This window comes from Oncorhynchus mykiss, chromosome 3, assembly GCF_057628025.1.
Source record: "Oncorhynchus mykiss isolate SJ-2025 chromosome 3, ASM5762802v1, whole genome shotgun sequence".
NCBI lineage: Eukaryota > Metazoa > Chordata > Actinopteri > Salmoniformes > Salmonidae > Oncorhynchus > Oncorhynchus mykiss.
In genome coordinates, this window is record NC_143024.1 from 83,920,865 (window position 1) to 83,941,023 (window position 20,159).

The window sequence follows — 20,159 nt, forward strand, 5'->3', positions numbered from 1 at the left end:
CTACACAACATGCCAGGTTAATGATCGCATATGACCTGACCTGGGCCCTGTTAGCCAGGAGAGGTTCCCTGCTGTTAGCACATCTGTCTCTAACGGAACACAGCGGAGGAAGGCTTCCAACACCGATGAACAGAGAATAAACATACAGTGCATTCGGAAAGTATTCAAACCCCTTGACTTTTTCCAAATTTTGTTACGTTACAGCCTTAATCAAAAATGTATAAACAAACACAATGCCCAAACACAATACCCCATAATGACAAAGCAAAAAAAATGTTTTTTAGAAATGTTTGCAAATGTATTACAAATAAAAAACTTAAATATCACATTTACATAAGTATTCAGACCCTTTACTCAGTACTTTCTTGAAGCATCTTTGGCAGTGATTACAGCCTCAATTGTTCTTGGGTATGATGCTACAATCTTGGCACATTTGGGGAGTTTCTCCCATTCTTCTCTGCAGATCCTCTCAAGCTCTGTCAGGTTGGATGGGGAGAGTTGCTGCACAGCTATTTTCATGTCTCTCCAGAGTTGTTCAATCTGGTTCAAGTCTGGGTTCTGGCTGGGCCACTCAAGGACATTCAGAGACTTGTCCTGAAGCCACTCCTGCTTGGCTGTGTGCTTAGGGTCGTTGTCCTGTTGGAAGCTGAACCTTCGCCCCAGCCTGAGGTCCTGAGTGCTCTGGAGCAGGTTTTCATCAAGGATCTCTCTGTACTTTGATCCGTTCATCTTTCCCTCGATCCTGACTAGTCTCCCATTCCCTGACGCTGAAAAACATCCCCACAGCATGATGCTGCCACCACCATGCTTCACTGTAGGGATGGTGCCAGGTTTCCTCCAGACATGACGCTTGGCATTCAGGCCAAATAGTTCAATCTTGGTTTCATCATACCAGAGAAAGTTGTTTCTCATGGTCTGAGAGTCCTTTAGGTGCCTTTTGACAAACACCAGGCGGGCTGTCATGTCCCTTTCACTGAGGAGTGGCTTCCGTCTGACCACTCTACCATAAAGGCCTGATTGGTGAAGTGCTTGAGAAATGGTTGTCCTTCTGGAAGGTTCTCCCATCTCCACAGAGGAACTCTGGAGCTCTGTCAGAGTGACCATCGGGTTCTTGGTCACCTCCCTGACCAAGGCCCTTCTCCCCTGATTGGTCAGTTTGGCTGGGTGGCCAACTCTAGGAAGAGTCTTGGTGGTTCCAAACTTCTTCCATTTAAGAATGATGGAGGCAACCGTGTTCTTGGGGACCTTCAATGCTGCAGAAATGTTTTAGTACCCTTCCCCCGATCTGAGCCTCAACACAATCCTGTCTCTGAGTTCTACGGACAATTCTTTCAACCTCATTGCTTGGTTTTTGCTCTGACATGCACTGTCAACTGTGGGACCTTAAATAGACAGGTGTGTGCCTTTCCAAATCATGTCCAATCAATTGAATTTACCACAAGTGAAGGCCAGTCAAGTTGTTGAAACATCTCAAGGATGATCAATGGAAACAGGATACACCTGATCTCAATTTCGAGTCTCATAGCAAAGGGTCTGAATACTTATGTAAATTAAGGTATTTCTGTTTTTCATTTTTAATACATTTCTAAAAACATATTCTTTCTTTTTCATTATGGTGCATTGTTTGTACATTGATGAGGGAAAAAAATTAATTAATCAATATTAGAATCAGGCTGTAGCGTAACAAAATGTGGAAAAAGTCAAGGGGTCTGAATACTTTACAAATACTTTTCAATAGTATACCATTAATTATGCCATTTTGTTCAGATCAACAGACCTGTTTAATGGCAGTGACGGTGATGACAAAGAATAGAGGCAGTCCGCTGGTGACGGGGCTGGTGGGCGTGTCTATGATGAGCTGAGGAGAGAGAAAAAGAGGAAGGAGGCAGGGAACGAAGGTAGAGAGGGAGGGAACAAGGAGGAGAGTAGAGCAGGAGTCAATAAATATAGTTGCAGATAAATTCCAGTTCGGGGGAGTGATGGAGCAATCAGGTGACTTCAGTTTATATCTCCGCCTCCCCACAGTATTTAACCACACCCGCATACCTAACGTCCTCCTACCCGCTGGTTACTCATTACTCATAACTCATTCATTTCAGTTTAAAGGGATAGTTTAAGATGAACTCATGGATACCATTTTTATGTCTTTGTGTGCAGTTTTAATGAAGTTGAAGGTAGTTTCTGGCGCCATTCTACAGAATACAGAAGGTTGAATTCAAGCCAGACCCCAGGGTTGTGTGTGTGTCTCAGTTTGAGAGAGCAACAGATAAAGAGCGAGATTGTTACCATTCGCTAGAGCAAAAACTGGAAGTGTACAGGAGCAGCTAGCATACCAAAATCTTAAACTATCCCTTCAACCATTGTAGCAAGCTGGACCGGCCACCTTAGTCTCCTCCTCATAGTGCTACTGGATGGGGTCATATCATATTTATCATGGACCATCACCATAGGCCCATGCGTACTTGACCAATGTAATTCCAAGCCAAATAACTAACGTTACCTAATTAACTGTCACATTGACTTCACATAGCCTACGTCTTTAACTAATAGTGTGTAACCTGAACATGTGAAACCCCCAAATGGCCCTGATCAAACAGAGAGATGTTGTCACCTGGACCAGGAAGATGAGCAGGAAGTAGAAGTTGGCGATTCTTCTGAACTGTTCAAACAGGTTCTTGGGGATGAAGTTCCATAAGGTGTACTGGTAGAGAGAACACACACACTATTAACAGGCAGTCTAGAGAGAGGAGCAGCAGTGTGTGTGTATATGTGTGGGTGTGGTCCAAAAGGTTGCTAACCCTAAAGGACAGAGATACTGTAAATGGAGCACAACCGGCTTGGTTATCAAGGTATCGATTTGGTTTTCAGGGGTAGGTGATGCTGTTGTTATGCCAACTGCTTGGTTGCTGTGGAGCCTGCTCACCTTGGAAGAGACAATGCGGTTGTCGGGATAACGCTGAGGGATGTAGGCATCGGCCCCCAGCGGGGGTTCTTTGTGACCGATGTATACTGTCCGGCTGTCCACCCAGTACTCCTCCCCAGCACACTGTTAGAGAACGAGAGAGAGAACGAGAGAGAGAACAAGAGAGAACAGGAACATTTTACATCTAGCTATAAATTAGGAAGGAATTGATCTCAACAGAGAAAATGTTTGTAATGTGTGCTACCTATATCCCCCAGTAGAATCCCCACACCTTAGCAACAACAGCTTCTCCATCCTAGAGGGGGAGATCAACCATTTCCAGGCCCAGGGACATGCACTAGTCTGTGGTGCCCTAATTGCCAGAACTGGACAAGAACCTGATACCCTCAGCAATCAGGGGGACAAACACCTACCTGGAGGTGACATCATTCCCTCCTCCATATGCCCCCTTAGACACAACGACAAAAAACATTACTCAACATTACTCTCTCTCAGCGTTACTCTGGACCCTGATCTCTCTTTTGACGAACATATCAAGACTGTTTCAAGGACAGCTTTTTTCCATCTATGTAACATTGAAAAAATTCATGCTTTTGTCACTTCTAGGTTAGACTACTGCAATGCTCTACTTTCCGGCTACCCGGATAAAGCACTAAATAAACTTCAGTTAGTGCTAAATACGGCTGCTAGAATCCTGGCTAGAATCAAAATAATTGATCATATTACCCCAGTGCTAGCCTCTCTACACTGGCTTCCTGTTAAGGCAAGGGCTGATTTCAAGGTTTTACTGCTAACCTACAAAGCATTACATGGGCTTGCTCCTACCTATCTCTCTGATTTGGTACCGCTGTACATACCTACACGTACGCTACAGTCACAAGACGCAGGCCTCCTAATTGTCCCTAGAATTTCTAAGCAAACAGCTGGAGGCAGGGCTTTCTCCTATAGAGCTCCATTTTTATGGAATGGTCTGCCTACCCATGTGAGAGACGCAGACTCGGACTCGGTCTCCTGCCTGAGTTGGCGCCCCCCCTTGGGTTGTGCCGTGGCGGAGGTCTTTGTGGGCTATACTCAGTCTTGTCCCAGGATGGTAAGTTGGTGGTTTAAGATATCCCTCTAGTGGTGTGGGGGCTGTGCTTTGGCAAAGTGGGTGGGGTTATATCCTGCCTGTTTGGCCCTGTCGGGGGGGGGGGGGGGGGTATCATCGGATGGGGCCACAGTGTCTCCTGACCCCTCCTGTCTCAGCCTCCAGTATTTATGCTGTGGTAGTTTATGTGTCGGGGGCTAGGCTATGTGTCTGTTATATCTGGAGTATTTCTCCTGTCTTATCCGGTGTCCTGTGTGAATTTAAGTATGCTCTCTCTAATTCTCTCTTTCTCTCTCTCTCTGGGAGGACCTGAGCCCTAGGACCATGCCTCAGGACTACCTGGCATGATGACTCCTTGCTGTCCCCAGTCCACCTGGCCATGCTGCTGCTCCAGTTTCAACTGTTCTGCCTGCGGCTATGGAAAACCTGCAAAATCGCCAGTGTGCCAAATACTTGTTCTCCCCACTGTATATAACGTAGGTACATGATGCAATGACTCCATGTAAAATTTTGCGCTACATGTGCAACATAGCGTTCCTAACCTAGCCCACAATGTCTGCTGTGTGGATTGTGCAGTCAACAAGTAGAGCAGTCATTTGAAAGAGTAAGAACATTTCAGCGAGACAACTCAAAAGGCGAAATTCATTAAAGCCAAGATAATGGAATTCATTGCCCATTGCAACCAACCGTACTCTGTCATGGGTGATGTTGGCAATCGCTGACTATTCGAGCAGTTTTTCAGATGTTGCAATACCGGAGTTACACAGTAAAAGCGTCACTGCTATTAGCTTCATGACATACATACTATGAAACGCCATTTGGGTCTTTGTTTGTCAAAAAAGATACAGTAGCACTGTCAAAGCTGTACAAAGTACAGTAGCACTGTCAAAGCTGTACAAAGTCTGCAAACAAGCAAACACTGGCCACGGACGATGTGTTTACAATACCGCATTGGTAATAAAGCAACATTTGTTAAACCGCAACTTCTGGGGTACCTAGATTTAGCTTGGTACCTAGCTAGCACAAATACAACCAGCCTGAAAACAATGACCAGTAGCAACTGCAGTCATTTTCATTTTTCTTAGCAATGATTTAGGAATCCTTGTGAGTAAGTATTAGCTTGTTTGCCACTTGTTGTTTTTTATTTTTATTTATTTAACCAGGCAAGTCAGTTAAGAACAAATTCTTATTTTCAATGACGGCCTGGGAACAGTGGGTTAACTGCCTGTTCAGGGGCAGAACGACAGATTTATACCTTGTCAGCTCGGGGGTTTGAACTCGCAACCTTCCGGTTACTAGTCCAACGCTCTAACCACTAGGCTACCCTGCTCGCTTATTGAAATTGAACTTCAGTTCCTGAAAATAAATAGCTAGTCAACTGCTTAACCCTGTTGCCCAAAGCTAACGTTATAAGTGGCCAGGTAGCTTCATCTGGCTAGTGAGGCTCGATCGGACCGGGTTATGTGTTGTGAAGCTAGCCACAATAAGGATTAGGCACAATAGTGGAATTTGCGGTTTGCCTTCAAAATAAAAGTATGTCACTGACAGTGATGCAAATGAATACAAATAGTATAATATTTATTTTGAAGGCTAACCACAAAGTCCACTATTGTGGCTAATCCTTATTGTGGCTAGCTTCACATAGATGGGTCCGACCACCATTCATCAAATTAGAACGTTTTTATAAATTAGGGTTATTTTAGATGACACTTAGCTACTGAAACCGATTGTTGTTTTGCTATGTTTTTGGGGAAGAACATTGTTTGCATCCATGAGCTAGCTAGCTTTTTTTATGACCAGCACTGCAGGTGCCCGAGACATGTTCACCAGCATCATAGCATACGTATCGATGAATCATTGTGACATATGAAATACGAGTGATAGTGTAATCAATGTGTAATAACTACGTTTTATTTTTTTATTTCACCTTTATTTAACCAGGTAGGCTAGTTGAGAACAAGTTGTCATTTGCAACTGCGACCTGGCCAAGATAAAGCAAAGCAGTTTGACACATACAACAACACAGAGTTACACATGGAGTAAACAATAAACAATAAACAAGTCAATAACATAGTAGAATTTTTTTTATCTATATACATTGTGTGCAAAAGGCATGAGGAGGTAGGCAATAAATAGGCCATAGGAGGGAATAATTACAATTTAGCAGATTAACACTGGAGTGATAAATGATCAGATGAACATGTGCAGGTAGAGATACTGTTGTGCAAATGAGCAGAAAAGTAAATAAAATAAAAACAGTATGGGGATGAGGTAGGTAAATTGGGTGGGCTATATTTCGATGGACTACGTACAGCTGCAGCGATCGGTTAGCTGCTCAGATAGCAGATGTTTAAAGTTGGTGAGGGAGATAAAAGTCTCCAACTTCAGAGATTTTTGCAATTCGTTCCAGTCGCAGGCAGCAGAGAACTGGAAGGAAAGGCGGCCAAATGAGGTTTTGGCTTTAGGGATGATCAGTTTAGATACACCTGCTGGAGCGCGTGCTACAGGTGGGTGTTGCCATCGTGACCAGTGAACTGAGATAAGACGGAGCTTTACCTAGCATAGACTGGTAGATGACCTGGAGCCAGTGGGTCTGGCGATGAACATGTAGCGAGAGCCAGCCGACTAGAGCATACAGGTCGTAGTGGTGGGTAGTATAAGGTGCTTTAGTAACAAAACGGATGGCACTGTTATAAACTGCATCCAGTTTGCTGAGTAGAGTATTGAAAGCTATTTTGTAGATGACATCGCCGAAGTCGAGGATCGGTAGGATAGTCAGTTTTACTAGGGTAAGTTTTGCGCCGTGAGTGAAGGAGGCTTTGTTGCGAAACAGAAAGCCGACTCTAGATTTGATTTTGGATTGGAGATGTTTGATATGAGTCTGTAAGGAAAGTTTGCAATCTAGCCAGACACCTAGGTACTTATAGATGTCCACATATTCTAGGTCGGAACCATCCAGGGTGGTGATACTAGTCGGGCGTGCGGGTGCAGGCAGCGAACGGTTGAAAAGCATGCATTTGGTTTTACTAGCGTTTAAGACCAGTTGGAGGCCACGGAAGGAGTGTTGTATGGCATTGAAGCTCATTTGGAGGTTAGGTAGCACAGTGTCCAAGGAAGGGCCAGAAGTATACAGAATGGTGTCGTCTGCGTAGAGGTGGATCAGGGAATCGCCCGCAGCAAGATCAACATCATTGATACAGTGGAGCAAAAAAGTATTTAGTCAGCCACCAATTGTGCAAGTTCTCCCACTGAAAAAGATGAGAGAGGCCTGTACTTTTCATCATAGGTACACTTCAACTATGACAGACAAAATGAGAAAAAAAATCCAGAAAATCACATTGTAGGATTTTTTAAGAATTTATTTGCAAATTATGGTGGAAAATAAGTATTTGGTCACCTACAAACAAACAAGATTTCTGGCTCTCACAGACCTGTAACTTCTTCTTTAAGAGGCTCCTCTGTTTGAACTTGTTATCAGTATAAAGGACACCTGTCCACAACCTCAAACAGTCACACTCCAAACTCCACTATGGCCAAGACCAAAGAGCTGTCAAAGGACACCAGAAACAAAATTGTAGACCTGCACCAGGCTGGGAAGACTGAATCTTCAATAGGTACGCAGCTTGGTTTGAAGAACTCAACTGTGGGAGCAATTATTAGGAAATGGAAGACATACAAGACCACTGATAATCTCCCTCGATCTCCCTCAAAATCGGCTCAATGTAATTGAGGAATACATCAAATCTAACCACTTCTGGGAAAATTGGAACACACTAAACAAACAACAACAACAAGAGTTATCTATCCAAAATGGAGATGTATAGATAAACCACTTCTCCAATCTTTTTGGCTCTATAACAAAGAACAAACATAAAAAACATATACATGATCAAATACCAATCTTAGAATAAACTATTAAAGACTAATAGAACCCACTGGATTCTCCAATTACACTGAATGAACTACAGGACAAAATACAAACCCTCCAACCCCAAAAGGCCTGTGGTGTTGATGGTATCCTAAATTAAATGATTAAATATACAGACACCAAATTCCAATTGGCTATACTTAAACACTTTAACTTCTTGGTGACGGGGCAGTATTTTCATGTCCGGATGAAATGCATGCCCAAATTCAACTGCCTGCTACTCATCCCCAGAAGATAAGATATGCATATTATTAGTATATTATTAGTAGATTATGGATAGAAAACACTCTGACGTTTCTAAGACTGTTTGAATCGTGTCTGTGAGTATAACAGAACTTGTTTAGCAGGTGAAACCCTGAGGACAAACCATTCAGATTATTTTGTTGTTGAGGTCACTCTCTTTTCAATGAGATTTCATTGGGAATCCAGATTTCTAAGGGGCCGTCTTGCAGTTCCTATCGCTTCCACTGGATGTCAACAGTCTTTAGAAATTGGTTGAGGTTTTTCCTTTGTGTAATGAAGAAGTACGGCCATCTTGAACTAGGGTCACTTGAAGTGTACTGTTAGATAAAGGCGCGTGACCAGAAAGCTAGCTACAGTTTGTTTTCCTCCTGTATTGAACACAGATCATCCCGTCTTCAATTTTATTGATTATTTACGTTTAAAAAATACCTAAAGTTGTATTACAAAGGTAGTTTGAAATGTTTTGGCAAAGTTTACAGGTAACTTTTGAGATATTTTATAGTCACGTTGGAACCGGTGTTTTTCTGGATCAAACACTCCAAATAGACATTTTGGATATATATCGACGGAATTAATCGAACAAAGTGACCATTTGTGATGTTTATGGGACATATTGGAGTGCCAACAAAAGAAGCTCGTCAAAGGTAAGGCATGTTTTATATTTTTATTTCTGCGTTTTGTGTCGCGCCTGCAGGGTTGGAATATGCTTTTCTCTCTTTGTTTACGGAGGTGCTATCCTCAGATAAAAGCATTGTTTGCTTTCGCCGAAAAGCCTTTTTGAAATCTGATATGTTGGCTGTATTCACAACAAGTGTAGCTTTAATTTGCTATCTTGCATGTGTGATTTAATGAAAGTTAGATTTTTATAGTAATTTATTTGAATTTGGCGCTCTGCATTTTCCCTGGCTTTTGGCCAGGTGGGACGCTATCCCACTTATCCCAGAGAGGTTAACATCATTATCAGCACTGACATCTTCCCCAATATTTGGAACCAAGGACTGATCACCCCAATCCACAAAAGTGGAGACAAATTTGACCACAAAAACTACTGTGAAATATGTGTCAACAGCAACCTTGGGAAAATCCTCTGTATTATCATTTTTTTATTTTTTTTTTTATTTTACCTTTATTTAACCAGGCAAGTCAGTTAAGAACAAATTCTTATTTTCAATGACGGCCTGGGAACAGTGGGTTAACTGCCTGTTCAGGGGCAGAACGACAGATTTGTACCTTGTCAGCTCGGGGGTTTGAACTCACAACCTTGCGGTTACTAGTCCAACGCTCTAACCACTAGGCTACCCTGCCGCCCCATTAACAGCAGACTAGTAGATTTCCTCAGTGAAAACAATGTACTGAGAAACTGTTAAATTGGCTTTTTACCAAATTACCGTACAACAGACCACGTATTCACCCTGCACACCCTAATTGACAAACAAACAAACCAAAAACAAAGGCAAAGTCTTCTCATGCTTTGTTGATTTCAAAAAAGCTTGACTCAATTTGGCATGAGGGTCTGCTATACAAATTGATGGAATGTGGTGTTGGGGGAAAAATATACGACATTATAAAATCCATGTACACAAACAACAAGTGTGTGGTTAAAATAGGCAAAAAACACAAGGCCATGGGGTAGGGCAGGGATAAAGCATAAGCCCCACCCTTTTCAACATATATATCAACGAATTGGCGAGTGCACAAGAACAGTCTGCAGCACCCGGCCTCATCCTACTAGAATCTGAAGTCAAATGTCAACTGTTTGCTGATGATCTGGTGCTTCTGTCACAAACCAAGGAGGGCCTACAGCAGCATCTAGATATTCTGCACAGATTCTGCCAGACCTGGGCCCTGACAGTAAATCTCAGTAAGACCAAAATAATAGTGTTCCAAAAAAGGTCCAGTCACCAGGACCACGAATACAAATTCCATTTTGGCACCGTTGCCCTTGAGCACACAAAAAACTATACATACCTCGGCCTAAACATCAGCGCCACAGGTAACTTCCCCAAAACTGTGAACAATCTGAGAGACAAGGCAAGAAGGGCATTCTATACCATCAAGAGGAACATAAAATGTAACATACCAATTGGGATCTGTCTAAAAATACAATCCATTATAGAACCCATTGCCCTTTATGGTTGTGAGGTCTGGGGTCCGCTCACCAACCAACAAAATGGGACAAAAGAATTCTGCATGCAAAAATATCCTTCCTGTACAACGTAAAACACCAAATAATGCATGCAGAGCAAAATTAAGCCGATACCTGCTAATTATCAAAATCCATAAAAGAGCTGTTAAATTCTACAACCACCTAAAAGAAAGCAATTCCCAAACCTTCCATAACAAAGCCATCACCTACAAAGAAATTAACCTGGAGAAGAGCCCCTGAAGCAAGCTGGTCATGGCACTCTGTTCACAAACACAAACAAACCCCACAGAGCCCCAGGACAGCAACACAATTAGACCCAACCAAATCATGAGAAAACAAAAAGATAATTACTTGACACATTGGAAAGAATTTACAAAAAAACAGAGCAGACTAGAATGCTATTTGGTCTTAAACAGAGAGTACACAGTGGCAGAATACCTGACCACTGTGACTGACCCAAAATGAAGGAAATCTTTGACTATGTACAGAGTCAGTGAGCATAGCCTTGCTATTGAGAAAGCCAACCGTAGGCAGACCTGGCTCTCAAGAGAAGACAGGCTATGTGCACACAAAATGATGTGGAAACTGAGCTGTACTTCCTAACCTCCTACCCAATGTATGACCATATTAGAGACACATATTTCCCTCAGATTAAACAGACCCACAAAAAAAAAAAAAAAAAAATCCAATTTTGATAAACTCCCATATCTACTGGGTGAAATACCACAGTGTGCCAGCAGCAAGATTTGTGACCTGTTGCCACGAGAAAAGGGCAACCAGTGAAGAACAAACACCATTGTAAATAAAACCCATATTTATGTTTATATATTTCCCCTTTTGTACTACTTGCAATTTGTTACAACACTGTATATATATACACATAATGACATTTGAAATGTTTTTATTCTTCTGGAAATGTTGTATTTCATTTGTATTTTTTGTATTTCATCTTTTCTATTTCATTTGCTTTGGCAATGTAAACATATGGTAACCATGCCAATAAAGCCATTCAATTCATATTGAATTAAGAGAGAGAGAAAAGCACGAGAGAGAGAGAAAGACAGAGAGGAATAGAGAAAGAAAGAGGAGGAGGAGGGAGAGTGGAGGAAGGAGAGGGATTAACAGGTTTAGTTCAGGGTGTGAAATAAAAATGACCGTTCATATTGGACAAGTTCATGTTCAGCAGTACCTTGTCAGTTTCAAAACATTTCCTCATTTCCTGCCTACTGAACATGACCCAAGTTAGACAAGGAAGTTGAGCTGCCATGAATTGAACAATGTTCCACAAAATTGTCAAATAACAGAAGGGAAATGTCTGATGCAAACCATTGCTTCAGATTGCAGCTGTGCCATTACCACATACATTTCAAAGAATACACAAGGTTGAATTCAAGCCAGATCTCAGGGTTGTTTGTGTGTGTGTCTCAGTTTTAGAGAGAGTAACAGAGAAAGAGTGAGAAGGGGGAGTGAGGGGAGCAGATTGTGTTTTTGTTCAGCAGCCCACACATACTGTGATATCTCCCCCACAGAGGGTGCTTCCTCCCTGGCCTGGCAGAGCCCTGCACACTGGGTGGCTCTGGAACTCTCTCCAGGAAACAGATACAATCTCAAATTAAACAAAATACAGGAGACGGAAATAGAGAGCATTGTATTGCACATTACATTTTACACATTCATACAACATACAACATGTTTTTTCCATTTGGGGTTACAGAGTTTACAATTGTCTCTTATCACTGCAAAAGCCCAGTGCTCCAGTCTGGACATTTATCAGAATGTTCTGGTACCAACGCTGTTGTGTGTTAGTTAGCTCTAAGCCCTCCAAACCAACATTTCAGGCCCCAGACAGTGGTAAATCCTTCTGGAGAAAAAAATCTAACATTCCAATAACAAATAGTAGAAAAAGCACCTCCGTAACTTTAGTCATCCAACCAGTGATATCCTCTCCACTCACTGATTCTCAGAACATCTTGAATGTAATGACTGATATAAACCAGCTGATCTGACTAACCAAAGGCAGCGTGAGAGCTCACATTTCTCTGCCAAAGATTACATTCGACAAAAGGTCAGAACATAGAAAAAATTATATGGATGAAACCATAATAGGTTGATAAGGTCTACAAATATTTTATACTAATTGTGATACTGGATGCCATTACTGCCTCTGCGCTGTTGTCACACCCTGACCTTAGAGATCCTTATTATTTTCTATGTTTGGTTAGGTCAGTGTGTGACTCGAGTAGGAAAATCTATGTTTTCTATTTCTTTGTGTTTTTGGCTGAGTATGGTTCCCAATCAGAGGCAGCTGTCTATTGTTGTCTCTGATTGGGGATCAAATATAAGTTGTCATTTTCCTTTTGGGTTTTGTGGGATCTTGTTTTCTGTATAGTTTATCTTGCATTACAGAACTGTGCGTTTTCATCGTTGTTATTTTGCTTTTGGTGTCATCAATAAAAAGAACCATGTACACCTACTACGTCCGGTCATTCCACAAACGAGAGCCGTAACAGCTGTCTCTCTCCCAGGGGTAAAGTCCATGACAGGGCAGCCCAGCCCAGGCTAATCAACAGGCATTTGGCAGCCAGTTATAAATAGTCACTTAGCCAACAGAGTGTCAGCCGACTTTGGCCCGCTGAACAACAACAAAAAATACAAGAGGAATGCCATGACCCAGAGAGAGAGAGAGCGGGCGAGAGATCGAGAGCGAGCAAGAGAGATAGGATAGAGAGCGAGCGAGAGAGAGATAGGATAGAGAGCGAGCGAGAGAGATAGGATAGAGAGTGAGAGAGCGCGAGAGATAGGATCGAGTGAGAGAGCAAGCGAGAGAGATAGGATAGAGAGTGAGAGAGCGAGCGAGAAAGATAGGATAGAGAGCGAGAGCGATAGGATAGAGAGCGAGAGCGAGCGAGATAGGATAGAGAGCGAGAGCGAGCGAGAGAGACAGGATAGAGAGCGAGCGAGCGAGATGGGATAGAGAGTGAGAGCAAGCGAGAGAGATAGGATAGAGAGCGAGCGTGCGAGAGATAGGATAGAGTGAAAAAGCGAGCGAGAGAGATAGGATAGATAAGATAGACAGCAAGCAAGAGAGCGAGCGAGCGAGAGGATAGATAAGATAGAGAGAGAGCGAGAGAGTGTGAGAGCGCATAGAGTGAGAGAGCGAGCGAGAGCGAGCGAGATAGGATAGAGCGCGAGAGGATAGAAAAGATAGAGAGCAAGTGAAAGCGAGAAAGAGCCACAACTGTCAGTAAGAGTGTCCATGGGTAAGCTGATCCTACAGTAGATCTGATCCGAGATCTTGACAACTGGCTCCAGGAGGGGAGCTGGGACTGAGAATGTGGGTCGGGGTCTTATCTGATGGCTGTTGTGGTTTATCCCATCCATATCACAACAGATTATGACCACATGACCTGTGGTAGGATCTAGCGATGATGTAACACCATCTTTATATAGAGACAGACCTCTTTAGTTATTAATAAAACACATGAAAACAATATGTTGCCACACTGTCTCTGTCCGTAGGTCTCTTCTCATCAGCAGAAAAAGGGTAGGACGTGACGGTTTGATAGGGATCAGAACGGATTACTGATCAGACAGCTGCAGCCTGTAAAGCTTTCTTTCTCTCACACACATTTACAGAACTGACAGGGAAGGGATTGGAGAGGAAGGAAAGGGATGGGAATGGAGGTGTGGGGTGTGGGGGGAGATCCGTGGGCAGCTAGTAATCATTGTATTGGATTCCTCATTTCTTACTCATTGTTAGGAAGAATTATGGTCCAAATCAGATGTTCGGTACTAAACTCAGCAAAAAAAGAAACGTCCCTTTTTCAGGACCCTGTCTTTCAAAGATCATTCGTAAAAATCCAAATAACTTCACAGATCTTCATTGTAAAGGGTTTCAACACTGTTTCCCATGCTTGTTCAATGAACCATAAACAATTAATGAACATGCACCTGTGGAACGGTCGTTAAGACACTAACAGCTTACAGACGGAAGGCAATTAAGGTCACAGTTATGAAAACTTAGGACACTAAAGCGGCCTTTCTACTGACTGAAAAACACAAAGAAAGATGCCCAGGGTCCCTGATCATCTGTGTGAACGTGCCTTAGGCATGCTGCAAGGAGGCATGAGGACTGCTGATGTGGCCAGGGCAATAAATTGCAAAGTCCGTACTGTGAGATGCCTAAGACAGTGCTACAGGGAGACAGGACGGACAGCTGATCGTCCTCGCAGTGGCAGACCACGTGTAACAACACCTGTACAGGATCGGTACATCCGAACATCACACCTGCGGGACAGGTACAGGAATGAGCGTTACACCGAGGCCTGTGTTCTGGAGCGGACCGATTTGGAAGTGGAGGGTCCGTCATGGTCTGGGGCGGTGTGTCACAGCATCATCGGACTGAGCTTGTTGTCATAGCAGGCAATCTCAATGCTGTGCGTTACAGGGAAGACATCCTTCTCCCTCATGTGGTACCCTTCCTGCAGGCTCATCCTGACATGACCCTCCAGCACGACAATGCCACCAGCCATACTGCTCGTTCTGTGCGTGATTTCCTGCAAGACAGAATTGTCAGTGCTCTGCCATGGCCAGCGAAGAGCCCAGATCTCAGTCCCATTGAGCACGTCTGGGACCTGTTGGATTGGAGGGTGAGGGATAGGGCCATTCCCCCCAAAAATGTCCGGGCTCTTCGCTGGACATGGCAGGTGCCTTGGTGGAAAAGTGGGATAACATCTCACAGCAAGAACTGGCAAATCTGGTGCAGTCCACGAGGAGGAGATGCACTGCAGTACTTAATGCAGCTGGTGGCCACACCAGATACTGACTGTTACTTTTGATTTTTACCCCCCCCCCCCCCCCCCTTTGTTCTGGGACACATTATTCAATTTCTGTTAGTCACATGTCTGCAGAACTTGTTCCGTTTATGTCTCAGTTGTTGAATCTTATGTTCATACAAATATTTACACGTTAAGTTTGCTGAAAATAAACACAGTTGACAGTGAGAGGACGTTTCTTTATATATATTTTTATTGTTTATATGTATTTATATTTATTGAAGACTATATGAATCATATAAATAAAAAAATGGGCATTAATTTCCCAGAGATCAAATTATATTTCAGCAAAATACTGTTTCAGTAATGCTAATCTTATGTAGCTACAGAAACGATTTCAGAACAATCTGACATGGTGGGTGTCAAAATCCTCTTTCTTGTTCTTTTTTTAGGTGGAACAACTCCCTTCCTTAAATCCTTACCTTAATTATTAAAGGGGAAAACACAAAACAGGACATAGATCAGCGTCAACAGGAGCTTTCAGCCTCCAACTCCCTCCTTCCTATTCCACCTCCCCACCCCACTTCTCCAATCACCTCCTCTATCCCACGCCACCGCGCTCCCAGTAGGGCTTCCATCCACCACAGCTGTTATCGTGTAATTAAGGTCCTCTCCACTCACCATTAACCCCCCTTATTGTGTCAGAGACCTCTTCTGCTATCTCAGTGCTACCCCACGCTGCACTGAATTGCCACAGACATTGTTAAGATGGTACCCCTCATTAACTACCAGATTAAATATCTCCTGTTCTGCTATGAGCCTCACCTTAATATAGTACTTTCATTACACACTAGTGTTATGGCACGCACACACACACACACATGCGCACGCACGCACGCACGCACACACGTTTATACGCATATTTATATGCAATCAGGATTTAGAATAGGTTTTAGAATAAGACAATGATTGACAGACAGAGAATAGCAAATGAAATGCTCAAAGACAGCAACATCGTGTCCATCTAAAAATGTGGTTGAACTCTTCTACTGTGTATATGACTGGGAGAAACACGTCTGTCTATCTGTGTCTGTGTGTCTGTCTATCTGTGTCTGTGTGTCTGTCTATCTGTGTCTGTGTGTCTGTCTATCTGTGTCTGTGTGTCTGTCTCTGAGCAGCGATACAGCCACAGTTACAATCTCTGCACCACACTCACGTTGTCTTCCACTGATCTGTCATTAATCGTCATGGCAACACAGCAGGGAGCCACCAAAAAGGAGAGGAGAGACAAAAGCTGTGTCTTCAAAGAACGAGTGTAGTAGTAGTAGCAGTAGTAGTACAGTAGTAGTAGCAGTAGTAGTACAGTAGTAGTACAGTAGTAGTACAGTAGTAGTACAGTAGTAGTAGCAGTAGTAGTACAGTAGTAGTACAGTAGTAGTACAGTAGTAGTAGCAGTAGTAGTAGCAGTAGTAGTACAGTAGTAGTAGCAGTAGTAGTACAGTAGTAGTAGCAGTAGTAGTACAGTAGTAGTACAATAGGACCTGATATTGACTTTATATGTAAAACAGGTCTACTTCTATGACAGGAGGGGGGAGAATGAGAGATTGGGTAGACGTCTGTCCAGACAGACAGATCTGTTTCCACGATGACAGGAAACAGCACATAACATCAATGTAGACCTGCTAGAAACACCAGGCATGACATAACATCAATATAGACCTGCTATATAAACACCATGCAGGTCATAACATCAATGTAGACCTGCTATATAAACACCATGCAGGACATTACATCAATGTAGACCTGCTATATAAACACCATGCAGGTCATTACATCAATGTAGACCTGCTATATAAACACCATGCAGGTCATTACATCAATGTAGACCTGCTATATAAACACCATGCAGGTCATTACATCAATGTAGACCTGCTATATAAACACCATGCAGGTCATTACATCAATATAGACCTGCTATATAAACACCATGCAGGTCATTACATCAATATAGACCTGCTATATAAACACCATGCAGGTCATTACATCAATATAGACCTGCTATATAAACACCATGCAGGTCATTACATCAATGTAGACCTGCTATATAAACACCATGCAGGTCATTACATCAATATAGACCTGCTATATAAACACCATGCAGGACATTACATCAATGTAGACCTGCTATATAAACACCATGCAGGACATTACATCAATATAGACCTGCTATATAAACACCATGCAGGACATTACATCAATGTAGACCTGCTATATAAACACCATGCAGGTCATTACATCAATGTAGACCTGCTATATAAACACCATGCAGGACATTACATCAATATAGACCTGCTATATAAACACCATGCAGGACATTACATCAATATAGACCTGCTATATAAACACCATGCAGGACATTACATCAATGTAGACCTGCTATATAAACACCATGCAGGTCATTACATCAATGTAGACCTGCTATATAAACACCATGCAGGTCATTACATCAATGTAGACCTGCTATATAAACACCATGCAGGTCATTACATCAATGTAGACCTGCTATATAAACACCATGCAGGTCATTACATCAATGTAGACCTGCTATATAAACACCATGCAGGACATTACATCAATATAGACCTGCTATATAAACACCATGCAGGTCATTACATCAATGTAGACCTGCTATATAAACACCATGCAGGTCATTACATCAATATAGACCTGCTATATAAACACCATGCAGGTCATTACATCAATGTAGACCTGCTATATAAACACCATGCAGGTCATAATATCAATGTAGACCTGCTATATAAACACCAAGCAGGTCATAACATCAATGTAGACCTGCTATATAAACACCATGCAGGACATTACATCAATGTAGACCTGCTATATAAACAGCATGCAGGACATTACATCAATATAGACCTGCTATATAAACAGCATGCAGGACATTACATCAATGTAGACCTGCTATATAAACACCATGCAGGACATAACATCAATATAGACCTGCTATATAAACACCATGCAGGACATTACATCAATGTAGACCTGCTATATAAACAGCATGCAGGTCATTACATCAATATAGACCTGCTATATAAACACCATGCAGGTCATTACATCAATGTAGACCTGCTATATAAACACCATGCAGGACATTACATCAATATAGACCTGCTATATAAACACCATGCCTGACATAATATCAATGTAGACCTGCTATATAAACAGCATGCAGGTCATTACATCAATATAGACCTGCTATATAAACACCATGCAGGTCATTACATCAATATAGACCTGCTATATAAACACCATGCAGGACATTACATCAATATAGACCTGCTATATAAACACCATGCAGGACATAATATCAATGTAGACCTGCTATATAAACAGCATGCAGGTCATTACATCAATATAGACCTGCTATATAAACACCATGCAGGTCATTACATCAATGTAGACCTGCTATATAAACACCATGCAGGTCATTACATCAATGTAGACCTGCTATATAAACACCATGCAGGACATTACATCAATATAGACCTGCTATATAAACACCATGCAGGTCATTACATCAATGTAGACCTGCTATATAAACACCATGCAGGTCATAACATCAATGTAGACCTGCTATATAAACACCATGCAGGTCATTACATCAATGTAGACCTGCTATATAAACACCATGCAGGACATTACATCAATGTAGACCTGCTATATAAACACCATGCAGGACATTACATCAATGTAGACCTGCTATATAAACACCATGCAGGTCATTACATCAATGTAGACCTGCTATATAAACACCATGCAGGACATTACATCAATGTAGACCTGCTATATAAACACCATGCAGGACATTACATCAATATAGACCTGCTATATAAACACCATGCAGGTCATTACATCAATGTAGACCTGCTATATAAACACCAGGCATGACATAACATCAATGTAGACCTGCTATATAAACACCATGCAGGTCATTACATCAATGTAGACCTATATAAACAGCATGCAGGTCATTACATCAATGTAGACCTGCTATATAAACACCATGCAGGACATTACATCAATGTAGACCTGCTATATAAACACCATGCAGGTCATTACATCAATGTAGACCTATATAAACAGCATGCAGGTCATTACATCAATGTAGACCTGCTATATAAACACCATGCAGGACATTACATCAATGTAGACCTGCTATATAAACACCATGCAGGTCATTACATCAATATAGACCTGCTATATAAACACCATGCAGGACATTACATCAATATAGACCTGCTATATAAACACCATGCAGGACATTACATCAATATAGACCTGCTATATAAACACCATGCAGGACATTACATCAATGTAGACCTGTTATATAAACACCATGCAGGACATAACATCAATATAGACCTGCTATATAAACACCATGCAGGTCATTACATCAATGTAGACCTGCTATATAAACACCATGCAGGTCATTACATCAATGTAGACCTGCTATATAAACACCATGCAGGACATTACATCAATATAGACCTGCTATATAAACACCATGCAGGACATAATATCAATGTAGACCTGCTATATAAACACCATGCAGGTCATAACATCAATATAGACCTGCTATATAAACACCATGCCTGACATAACATCAATGTAGACCTGCTATATAAACACCATGCCTGACATAACATCAATGTAGACCTGCTAGAAACACCAGGCATGACATAACATCAATATAGACCTGCTATATAAACACCATGCCTGACATAACATCAATGTAGACCTGCTATATAAACAGCATGCAGGACATAACATCAATGTAGACCTGCTATATAAACACCAAGCAGGTCATAACATCAATGTAGACCTGCTATATAAACACCATGCAGGTCATAACATCAATGTAGACCTGCAATATAAACACCATGCAGGACATAACATCAATATAGACCTTTTTGAAGATGGTGCTGACTGACATGGCAGCTCTTCTTCTAGCTCCTAACAACTTAGCAGTATGTTTT

At 42.0% G+C, this 20,159-nt stretch overlaps 1 protein-coding gene across 7 annotated transcripts in view; it reads right to left on the reverse strand.

Moving 5' to 3' along the window:
* The window catches only part of LOC110504660 (phospholipid-transporting ATPase IH), a 92,904-nt gene that overhangs the window by 56,631 nt on the left and 16,114 nt on the right, over positions 1-20,159 (reverse strand). For all 7 annotated transcript variants that reach the window (XR_016494844.1, XR_016494843.1, XM_036975088.2 and 4 more), the window contains exons 2-4: positions 2,924-3,046; positions 2,612-2,701; positions 1,778-1,858 (exon numbers count right to left, since the gene is read on the reverse strand). Coding sequence is in view for 5 of the 7 variants with exons in the window: in XM_036975088.2 (XP_036830983.2) it covers positions 1,778-1,858; positions 2,612-2,701; positions 2,924-3,046 (294 nt within the window). In the remaining 2 variants the exon portion in view is untranslated. The remainder of the gene's footprint in view (positions 1-1,777; positions 1,859-2,611; positions 2,702-2,923; positions 3,047-20,159) is intronic.